Source organism: Myotis davidii, unplaced genomic scaffold (assembly GCF_000327345.1).
Source record: "Myotis davidii unplaced genomic scaffold, ASM32734v1 scaffold651, whole genome shotgun sequence".
In the NCBI taxonomy this organism is placed as follows: Eukaryota; Metazoa; Chordata; class Mammalia; order Chiroptera; family Vespertilionidae; genus Myotis; species Myotis davidii.
The window spans coordinates 1216450-1228401 of NW_006283994.1; the positions used below are offsets into that span (position 1 = coordinate 1216450).

An 11952-nucleotide genomic window follows, 5' to 3' on the forward strand; every position below is an offset into this window, starting at 1 on the left:
TATAAACCAATCTCAATGTGTGGACATGATGTGATTCTAATTCGAAGAAACAAATGTAAGAGACATTCATGAGAATTCTTCAGGAAGACATTTCCAAACCGTTTTTCCTGATTTGCTGCCCTGGTTTATTCTTTTCGTAGTCTTTGAAACAACCTGAAATTAAAGTGTTAATAAATAAAGGCCGAATCCCTCTATGAAACAGGCACCTGGGTCTGTCTTACACGGAATTCCTGGTGACTGGTAACCCGGCCAGCTGTGGTTCTGTATCTACTCGCTAAGCACTGTCACTGCAACAATACTAACTCTTCTGATACACGATCACGGGATGTTCTTCCATTTACTTATATCATCGTGAATGCCTTTAAACAACGTTTTATAATATTCAGAATAGGTTTTGCACTTCTTTTGTTGGATTTATTTTTAAATATTTTAATTTTTGATGCTATTGGAAATGGAATTTTCTTAATTTTTAGATGGTTCTATGCAAGTATATGGAAAATAACTGATATATCATACATATATATGTTTTTTTAAAAATATATTTTATCGATTCTCTACAGAGAGGAAGGGAGAGAGATAGTCAGAAACATCGATGAGAGAGAAACATCGACCAGCTGCCCCCTGCACACCCCCCACTGGAGATGTGCCCGCAACCCAGGTACATGCCCTTGACCGGAATCGAACCTGGGACCCTTCAGTCCGCAGGCCGACGCTCTATCCACTGAGCCAAACCGGTTTCGGCTGATTTTTATATATTGATCCTGTGTCCTACACACTCACTGAGCCCATTTATGGTCCGCATAGTTTTGCACTGGATCCCTTAGGATTTCCCCAGCGCATGATCTGCAATGGCTCCCTGCTGCCTTTCCAATCCAGATGCCTGTGAGGTCCTCCTCTTGCCCAGCTGACCTGCTGGAATCAGCATAGTCTCCTGAGGTCACCCACGCTGCCGCATGCACAGTCCTTCCCGCTCTGCAGCTGAGCGCTCTGTGGAGAGGACGCAGTGCTGCTGCCTCCGGGAGAGGAACAGCTGGGCTGTCTCCATAAACAAAGCTGCCACGGACATTCTTATACAAGCCTTCTTGTGAACATGTATTTTCTTTCCTTTTGGGTAAAGACCTAGGACTGGATGGCTAAACCATAACACTAGTGTACATTTAACTGATGAAGGACCTGCCAGGTGACTCTCCAGAGTGACCACGCGGTTTCACACTCGCACAGCAATGCATTCGGAGAGCTAGCTGCTCTAGCGCTCTTCCACATGCGACTGTTTATTCTTAAATTTCAATCATTCTAGCGGGTGTGAGGGCGTGTCTCACTGTGGTTTTAATTTGCATTTCTCTGATGACTAACAGTGCTGAGCTAGTGTTCATGTGCTTATGGGCCACTCACATACCCTCTTTTGTAAAGTATCTGTCCAAGTATTTTGTTCATCTTTAAAACTGGGCTGTCTTTTTATTTTTGACTTACAGTTCTTTACACATGGGTGGGGCAAAAGTAATATTACAGTTGTGAGCACGTAGAAGTTTACTCTTGTATTATTTATTAATTAGTGTATTATTTCCCGTATGGAAAACTGTAAACCTACTATATTTTCTTCCTGTCTATGCCCTGCCTTTTCCTTTTTATGGCAAGTTTTTTGATGAGCATTAGTTTGTAATTCTATTGAAGTCCAGTCTTTCCATTTTCTTCTTTTATGGTTAGTGTGTTCTGTGATCTAAGAAATTTTTGTCTACCTCATGGCATCTCACATGGCGCTGCTGACATCTGGGCTGGGTAATTCCTTGTTCTGGAGGCTGTGGGGTGTTGAGCAGCATCGCTAGATGCCAGGAGACTCCCCCACTCATGAGCACCAAACATGCCCAGACACTGTGCTTGTGAACTTCCCCTGGGGGCGAGCTGGTGCTGCTGGAGAGCCACCGGCCTACTCCGAGGTTGCAAAGGCACTGCTGCTACGGTTGTCATACATTTCGTATCTCGTCAGAGCCACATAATCCATTGTTTCCCTATATGTCCTCTTTTTCTTTAGCTGCTTTCAAATTTAAAAATTGTTTTTCAGACACTTAACTATGATGTGTCTAGGTGTGGTTTTCTGGTATTTATTCTGTTTGGGATTCACAGTTTCTTAGATTTGTGGATTCCTATTTTTCAACAAATTTGGAAAAGATTGGCCATAGTTTCTTCAAATATTTTTTTTTCTGTCCCATTCTGTCTTCTCTTCTCTGGGACTCTGATTACAGACACATTGGACTGCCTGATACTGTTGCCTCTGTGTTCTTTTTTTTTTTTCCAGTCTCTCTGAGCTTCATGCTAGATAATTTCTGTTGACATGTCTTCAAATGCCCTGTTCTTCTGTGGTAGTCACTCTGCTGTTAACCTGCCCAATCACATATTTCAGGTATTAGATGTAAACTTCAGATACAGACCACTGCTTTCTATCCCCTTTGCTGAGATGCCCAATCAAACATCCGTTTATTTTCTTGTAAATCCTGGAGTACAACAGCTATTTTAAAGTCTCTGCCTGATAGTCCCAATTGTCTGGGTCATCGATAGTTTATTTCTTGCTATTTCCAAAATGACTCTCTTTTTGTTTTTGCTACTTCATAAGTTACAGTTATTTGGGGGAGGGGGCGGTATACTGATCTTGTACATAAAAGACACAGTGTGTGGTGACTGAAGAACATCTCATGCTTTTTCTGGAGAGAGGGAGCCCTCCTTTTCCTCTGTACCCTCAAGTGAGGAGGCAATCATTCCGACTCACTAAGCCCCTGGCTTGGCTCAGGGCTTAGGCTCTGGGTCTTATTTTGCGTTGAGCCTGGGGCCAGGAGGCAGCTGGGCTGCAGCATTTGGGCTCAACAATTCCAGGCAAAGGAGAGTATAAGGCTGCAAGTTCTTTTGTTTTTTAGTCCTACCCTGACTTCCTTTTTCTCAGCAGAAGTGGGGGAGGGTGGACAGGGACATTTTACTCAAAAAATTACTGTTGTCCCTGCCCATCTTTCAGACCCTAATTTGTTTCTTTAAAACAAAACAATTTTATTGGGATATAATTCATATACCTCAAAACTCACTGATTTACAGTACATAATTCGATGGCTTTGACAGAAAATATATATAACATAAAACTTGCCATTTTAACCACGTTAAAGTATACAACTCAGTGGCATTAATTAGTCACAATGCTGTACAACCATCACCATGACTTATTTCCAACATTTTCTCATCACCACAACCATAATTCTGTAACCATTAAGTAGTGACTCCCCTACTCCTTCCTCCCTTGGCCATTGGTAATCTCTAGTCTAATTTCTGGTTCTATGAATTTACCTATTCTTTTTCTGTTTTGAAAATAATTTTTTGGCTCCTTTGTTTATTTTTTATTGTGGTAAACACAGATATTATAAAACTTACCACTTTAAGAGTACAACTCATTGGCACTAAGTACAATCAGTGTTGTGCAATCATCACCACTATCCATTTCTAGAAATTTTTCATCATCTCAAACAGAAATTCTATACTCCTAACAATAATTCTCCATTTATGTAGTCATTTTAAGTGATTACTTTTTAATTAACTGATCCTAAATATGTAATATAAGTCAAATCCTATACCATTTGTTCTTTTAGAAGGGGCTTATTTTAATTAGCATCATGCAGTCAAGGTCTACCGCATGTAATATGAATCAGACCTGCATTCCTTTTGGAGGTTGAGTAATATTCCATTGTCTATGTATCGTCTTATTGTTTATCCAGTCATCTGTTGATGGACACTTGGGTGGTTTTTGCCTTCTGGCCATTGCGGAGTCCCTGCCCTCAGTGCCTCTGGGTACCAACAGTGTGTGCTCTCGAGTCCGGCTTCTGCACCCACTTTGTTTCGTACAGGAGCGCTACTTGTCTTTACTGCTCTCCAGCCTCCACAGTATGAACACACCACAGTGACTCTACCCATTCTCCAGCAAGAAGCATGGGGGCTGTTTCCTATGTGTAGCATTTATGAATACACTCTGAACATTCTAACCACATGCTCTGAACAAAGGCACTCATTCCCATCGGCTCCACACCTAGAAGTGGATTTGCTGGCCCAACAGGGATTTTGTGTATCTAATCTTGATACTACCAGGCGGTTTTCAAAGGGTAATTTACCCCATGTTAGCAACACGTGGGTGCTCCTGGTCATTCTCCGCCTTCACCACCACTGGGTATTGTCAGCCCTGTCCATTTTAGCCATGTTGGTGGCGGTATAGTTGTCTTTTCTTTTTGACTTGTACTGTTTATATGTTCTGAATACAATTATTCTTTTGGTCCTATATGCTACAATTTTCCTGGTTCATGGCTTGTTTTATACTAAAATTAAGAAAGTTGTCATTTTAATGAGGTCAGATTTTCCTTCTGCCTAATTTCCTTTAGAATTTCCTTGAAGCCTTCTAGGCATAGATTCTCTCAGTGTCTGTCTGAAAAAATGCTCTGATTCCATGACATCCTATAAAGATATTTTCTGCTAGGTAGACTGTCTCTGGCTTTGTCACAGCCGAGAAGTGAGCTGTCAGTCCAACTCCTTTGAAAGTAACCTGTCTTTTTGTCTCTGAGTATTTTTAACATTTCTGTAATTCTGCAGCTTAACTATGATAGATCTTGGAATCCATTTTCTTTTATACATTCTGGTTGGCATTTGACTTCTGAATCTGTGGCTTACTGTTTTCAAATTTCTGTCTTTTTCTCTTCTAATATCACCATCACCATGTATCTTTTTTCTCTTCCTTCAGATTAAATGTATTTTGTATTTCCTCTTTTAGGATTTTTACTTTCTTTTGCGTCTTCCATTTTTCTTTGTTCTCCATGAAGCAGACCAGATAACTTAATCTGACTTACCTTCTAGTTCAAGGGTCAGTCAACTACAGTTCACAGGCCAAATCCAATCTGTTATGTTTTTGTAAATGAAGCTTTACGGAAACGTATCATGCCCTCAAAGTCTAAATGTTTACTACCTGGTGCTTCACAGAAGTTTGCTGACCCCTGGTCTAGTATATGACTGTTCTCTTCACCTGGGTCTCATCTGTTGGTATTAAATTTTACTTGTTATATTTTTCTGTAAGTTCTATTTGGTTCTTTTTCAAAGCTGCTATGACACTTCTTGCAATTTCCTATTCTTTATTGGTACTTTCAAGTTTGTCTTGCATTTCTTTTAAACATGTAAAACACAGCTGTTTTACAGTCTAGGAAGTCTTTGCAAATGTATGTCTGATGTTTATTCTTGACCATAATTCCTTGCTTCCCTTTATGACTAATTTAGGCATGGAAATCAGTGCCCTTAGAAGTTATCTGATATGAGGAGAATATAACTAATAATAGTGTGACAAGTTTATGTGGTAACAGATGGTTTCTAGACTCAGTGTGGTGAGCACATTGTAAGATAGACAAATGCTGAATCACTATATTGTAACTGTACCTGAAACTAATATAATACTGTATGCTAACTGTGCTTTAATAAATTTAATGATTTGAGGCCGAGAGTAAAGTTACTTTTCTTCAGTGTCTGCTGCTCTGCCAGGCACCTGCAGACACCACCCTTTTAGGACCACGCCAGGCCACCCGCATGCTGAGGCCTTTCACTTTGTGCAGAGCTTGGTTAGTGATTTCTGCTCCTGTACCCTTCCCAGTTATGAAAATAGGAAATTCAAATTATAGTAGTAAATGCTCTCAGGGCAAAGCTGGGTTCTGTGCTCACTTCCAGAGGTGCCCTTTTTCCTTAACGTGGCAAAACACCCTGTCAGCTTCTCAGTGTTTTAAAAACTGTGGTTTCACCCAGTATTTTAGCTGTTTTCTGTGGGAGCGAGATTTGAATGCTCTAACCACCATCACAGAAACTGGAGCTTAGAGGTTTCACTTCTCTCTGCCAAGGATCCCAGACTAGAGCAAGGACTCCGTCTTCAAAGGAAGAAGACGATACAGAAAATCTCTTACTGAAGATGTACAAAAACAAAGAATGTGCCTACCACTTGATGAACTATGGATAATACAACGCCCTTCAGAAAGTCACAGTCATTTCCAATCGGTCCGAGTGCCTTTCCTCAGAAGGCCTCCTGATGCGGATGCAGTGATCTAAAAGCAGCAGCCTCGCTGGGTCCTCAGTGTCCTCACCTGTCACGTGAGGACAGTAACAGCATGTGCCTTCAGAAGTACTAATGACCACAGGAGTCAACTGTATAAAGCCCAGCACAGATAATCACTAGCTGTACAAACTGAACTAGCTTAGGTTACCAGAAGGAGCATGTTTTCCTTCTTTTTGTTTAAGTAACCATTTGAAAAGGTAACAACTGTTCTTAGGTCAATGACCTTAAAAAATACACACAAAAAAACAAAAATCAAGGCCAAGGAGAGGGTTTAATCCATGGCCCTCGTTTGCCAACCCCTGGCCTAACAGAGCAGGTGGAAGATGGATGGAAATCGGGCAATGTGCTTTCAAAGAAGGATGAAAACTGGTGATTCTCTCGAATCAGAGGCTGAGACTTCTGTGTCCCTAAGTGAGCTAAGAAGGCGGGGCTTGAGAAGCACACAGGCTGCTTCCCAGGGTTAGGTGGGCAACACAGACTGACTACAGTACATGCAGGGACGAGGACGGGGTGGGTGTAGCTGACATGAAAGGGGCGAACATACATATTTACCTGGCCAAACACTGTCCCACTAGTATTGGCTGCTTGACCAAACAAAGAACCAGCATTACTGGACCCAAAACCTGTAAAAGAAAAAGAAAAAAAAACTTTAAATTGGAAGTCTTTTACAACATCAAAGTGTTCTGTTTTGTTTTTTAGAATGGCTTTTAGGTATGCTAAGATAACCAACAATAAATCAACCCATGAATAAAATCTGGCTTCCTATCTAGGAAATGAAGAAACTGATTTGTACATAAGGATCTTTTTGCATTGCGAACACTTTACAATAGTATAAATTCCAAAGTCTCAAGGGCTGAATCCTGCCTTCTACTGAAACCCAGGGGGTAGGCACCAAGAAGGTACCCTCAGAGCAGCTGTTCCCTAGACTTCACTGCCAACAAGTCTTCCCAATGACTGGACGTCATGAAGATTTCTGCTCCCTGGTTTCCTCCAACCTCAAAGACCAGACTCATCCCGGGCAGTTTATCTTTCTTCGGAGTGGCACAACGTGGGGGCTGGGCTGAGCAGGGCCTGGGAAGACCAGGCAGCGCTATATAAGGAGTAGAGTACAGGAGTTCCATTCTCATTTCTGTCCTTGGTCGAGGCGGGGAGCTCAGGCAGTCTCCCTTCCTGCCCGGGGTGGAGGGACTGCCCAGGGACCAATCCGTAGCTACTGTGTGAAAGAAGATTTCTTCAGAGGTTTGTGATCATGATGAGGTAGTTTGATCATAGTGTGTATGAGGGACTCTCAAGTGTTGACTGAACAAAGGATGCGCTAGAGATAGTGTTAAACACCAACTCCCTCTGAGACTCACAGGGCCTCTTCCCTGCCCATCTCTAGGCCACATTATCACATTTCCCATCACTCCCATCGGCCACCTGGCCTCTTCACAGGCCATCAGGCGGGTTTTAAAACTGTCTTTCACACTGTGTCCTTGTAGCCAAATGTAGTGGGAGATCAACAGACATTTGTTGAAGAAAGACAAGAAAAGATTTCCTTTCTAAAAAACTAGGAACCATTTTCAAATAAATCATCACCAGAGGAATGAGTTAGCAGTTCCTGCCCACCAAGAAATCAACAATCCTTGTTCCCCCCCAGAGCCTACTCCAGGAAGAACTGCCTTTCGTAAGATAACTATCAGAAGCTTAGGAAAAGATTTTCAAATTGGTCTGCCTATTACTGACTTTTAGAAGTAAAAGGAGCTGCTAAAATTAGAGAAGCAATAGGGAGGATTATGTTTTACTTTTAAATATTTTAAGATTTGGGTTTTTTAAAAAAATTACAACTTTGAAAACAGAAAAGACCAAACTTTTCAAATGTGGGTATCTGCCCTCTGGCGGGAAGACTGAGTGGAGGAAGCAGACGGCCGGCAGGGCGTGGCCTGGAGGAGCGAGTGCTGGTCTGCAAGCGCTCACTGCAGGGATCCGTCTGCCCACCGCCTGACAGTTTGGGCATAATGACCTCCAAAGTGCCTGCCTTCTGACTTAAAAATTTCCTATTTCTGAGTGACTCATTACTTGCTGACCTTAAGCTTTTTTTTTTTTTTACCCATGAAATTGGCACCCTGGTGGCTAGGATAGGAGAGAACTTGCTGAGAAGCAGAACTGGACCGACAGTGATCGTGCCAAAGGCGTTCCCTAGACAACAGCACCCTCACTCCCTTCTGGACTTCGGGTTTTTTTGGTTTTCCCTTTAATTACTAAGGTAGTACTGGTTTGTTGCAAATATTTCAAATACTACAGAGGAGAATAAGATAAAAATCTTCCATAAATTCTTACCTGACGCTTGACAAAAGCTAAACCCAGAGGATGATGCTGTCGTGGTCGTGGCCGAGGTGCTACCAAACACAGAGCTTCCTTGTCCAAAGCCTGGGCTCTGCCCAAACGCAGGCGGAGTGCTCTGGCCGAACACCCCCGCACCGGTGTTGGCAGAAGACTGGCCGAAGGAGAAAGAGAGGGAGCTACTGGCGCTCGAAGAGGCACCAAAGACGTTCCCGCTGGTGGACGTGGAAGGGGAGGACGCGGACTGCCCAAAGGCGGACCCGGAGCTGAAGCCAGGCTGACTGAAGGAGAAGCTGCTGGCAGGGCTGCTTGTCGACTGCCCGAAGGCCGGGGCCTGCCCAAAGGCCGTCTGCCCGAAGACCCCTGTGGCCGAGGTGCCAAAAGCTGGGCTGCCGAACCCCGAGCTGCTGGCTGGCGGCGTAGCAGTGGCTGTGCTGGCTGTGCTGGCCGTCTGCTGCCCAAATAGGCTCGGTGTGGTGCTGGCTGCCGCCTGCCCAAACACGGGGGTGGCCGAGGGGGTGGAGGCCGTGCTGCCGGTGAGCTGGCTGAAAGCAGAGCTAGAACTTGCAGCTGGTGGCTGAGTGAAGACACAGGAACCAGAAGTGACAGTGCCAAACGCCACGGAGTCCGCAGCGGGGCTTGGAGCAGCGCTGGCAGCAGTACTGGCGGTCGGGGGGGGACTTGGTGCTTCTGTGGTCACAGGGCCTGCACTCGGGGTTGGAGCTGCGGTGACAGCCGGCTGCCCAGGCACTGAAAGGGAGGGAGGAGAAGCTGGTTCAGTCTTGACGTCAGGGACTCCGGTGGCTGCTGCCGCAGCCTCTGCAGAAGGTGCTGGGAGACTGGAACTCGGTGCCGTGGGGTCTAGGCTGCAGCCTGTGGGAAGGGCAGGAACAGGCTCCTTCTTCACGGGGTCGAGAGTTGGCAGAGGTGCCTGGGGAAGCGGCGCTGACTGCTGTGGCCCCGGAAGCGAGGCTGCTGATGCTGAGGCCTCACTGGTGCCTAGCTTCTCGGACGAAGATGGGGACGTCACCTCCTCTGTGCTTGTGGCAGAAGACACAGGCGGGGCGGGAGCAGATGCTGAGCTGAGGAGGCCACCGAACGACAAGGCGGAGAATGACGTGGGAAGGGGAGTGGCAGTGGTGGCCGGTGGTGGGGCAGATGGGGGCGCTGTCCCACTCGTGGGCTGACTTCCAAATGAAAAGCCAGTCTTGCTGCCACTCAGAGATAACCCGCCAAAACCGATGACCCCCGAGGCGCCTGCGCTGGTGAGGGGCAGACTGCCGAAGACACCAGCGGAGGCACTGCTGGTGCTGGTGCTGGCTGCTGGTGCCACCGTGGTGGCAGTCACAGAGGAGGTCAAGGGAGGCTCCGCGGGCTTCCCCACCGCGGCAGGGCCACCAAAGTTAAACCCCGAGGAGACGAGGGAAGTCTTGGCTGGTTGTGCACTACTCAGGCTGGTGGCGGGAGCCTTGCTGGCTGGCTTTGTGGAGTCATCTGCTTGGCCGACCCGCAGTCCTGAGAAACTCCCCAGAGTCTCGCCCGCCAGAGAAGGTGGAAAGAGGAGCTCCCCTGCCTTAGATGGCACCGCTTCCAACTTGCTGGGAGGGGTGGAGAGAGTGATTCCAGGAGGGGCCGCAGGCCTGCTGCCCGGCGGGGCTGACTCTCCTGCGGGAGCACCGGCGGCCCCGGTGGTGGTGGGCGCTGCTGTCACTGTGGAGGGAGATGTGCTTTCGGGGACGGCCTCAGAGAAAGGTTTGCCTCCCCCACCAAACGGGAATGTGTCCGGCTGGCTGGACTCTTTAGCCGGGGGTGTTGCCCCTAGTAAGACAAAGAAATTAGGAGAGGAGTTGGATTTAGCAGAATCTGACCTGGCGAATCTCTGCTGACTATTTCTAAGCCAGCCTCTCTCCCCCTCGATGCAGTCAGGAACGGCTGGTCCCAACAGCAGCCTTGAGTGGGGAGGACAGAACGATCCCTCCGTCTGGGCCATCTCACTGGGGTGAAAAGCACAACTATTCTTTTCGTGACCATGAAATCACAACAAATACACCATATCTAGAATGCAAGAAGTTAACACATGCTCCCGCAAGAGACATAAAGAGGCGTCTCCCCTTACTTTCCCACGTGCGCGTCCCTCGGGAACATCCCTGGCAGAGCTAGCTAAGGACCAGCCGGCTCTAAGGGAGAACACCACCACACGCACGCAAATGCTCTAGGCAGGACTCGGCAGCAAGTAAAAGGCCAACACATCTGTCAGAACGCTGCCCGCGCCCAGGGGAACACAACGGTCATGCTGAACAGCAGAGACGGTACCTTGTGTGGCAGCGAAGGTGGAAGACGGTGTTGGTGTGATTATCCCAAAATTAAAGCCGGTCCTGGGGAGTGGGAGAAGAGAGGTTACCAAGGAACCGCCCCAAGGCACACCCCCTCAGCCTGACACCGTGTGATGCACTCGCACAATCTCTCTCCAGGAACTTACAATCTCGCCGATACAAACAGAGGAAAAGCACGTATCTGCGGAGCAGTAAAGCCACCCCGAGACCTAAGCTGGGGAGGCAATCGGTGGAGGAGGCAGAGGGAGCAGCAGCTGGAAGGGCCTGGAGGGATGGCTGGGCTTCCCCAGGCAGAGGTTCGGGTGGGGACCTAGCTCAAGGAAGACAATGGAGCGGAAATGCACAGGAACGTGTATGGGGAATGGTGGCAAGAGCAGTGGGCCACCTGGTGAAGGAGACAAAACAGGCTGGTTAGGGACAACCTCTCAAAACCCACCCGAGTATCACAGAGCGTGTCAGGACAGCTCCACGCTACTCGGGGACACGATGGGGCGCCTGACATAGAAGCCACTGTCTCTGCGGTTCTGACACAACCCTTGGACCTGGGCGAGGAAAACTTGGTTCAGAAACTTTTCTGACTCTTTCATGTCCTCTCTCTTTCTGTACTTCTCCTTTACACTGTGAGCAAAGACACCATAGCCAAAGAAAAGTCAGTCCAAGAGTGAGCGAGAATAGACTACTCATTGTGATAAAAGCTCAAATAGCAAATTTAAATCAGTCTAGTTTTAAAATATAAGGGACCTCCTGGCCAGTGTTGCTCAGTGGTTGAGCACTGACTCATGAACCAGGAGGTCACAGTTTTTCCGGGTCAGCACACATGCTTGGGTTGTGGGCTCAATCCCCAGTGTGGGGTGTGCAGGAGGCAGCCGATCACTGATTCTCTCTCATCGGTGATGTTTCTATCTCTCTCCCTCTCTGAAAGCAATACAAATATATTAAAAAAATATTAAAATATAAAGGACCAAGCACACCAAATGTAATAAGCAATGTAAGAATTTAGATTTTTTTTTACCCACCATGGCCTTTGTCTAATGGACAAAGACCATCTAAAATGTTGTGTTAAATATTGTATCATATTTAAGAAAAACCCTTTTTCTCTGTCTCAACCTTGGTGAAGAAATTTTATATAAACAGATAAGCCACTGACCCAATGACCCAACCTTTTCAGCTTATTTTAAAAATGGGAAGAAG

At 46.4% G+C, this 11952-nt stretch overlaps 1 protein-coding gene across 1 annotated transcript in view; it reads right to left on the reverse strand.

Annotated features, from left to right (window-relative positions):
- Positions 1 to 11952, reverse strand: part of NUP214 (nucleoporin 214kDa) — a 68540-nt gene that overhangs the window by 2468 nt on the left and 54120 nt on the right. Inside the window, exons 28-30 of the mRNA XM_015567742.1 lie at positions 10742 to 10803; positions 8426 to 10246; positions 6659 to 6729 (exon numbers count right to left, since the gene is read on the reverse strand). Of these exons, the coding sequence (XP_015423228.1) occupies positions 6659 to 6729; positions 8426 to 10246; positions 10742 to 10803 (1954 nt within the window). The remainder of the gene's footprint in view (positions 1 to 6658; positions 6730 to 8425; positions 10247 to 10741; positions 10804 to 11952) is intronic.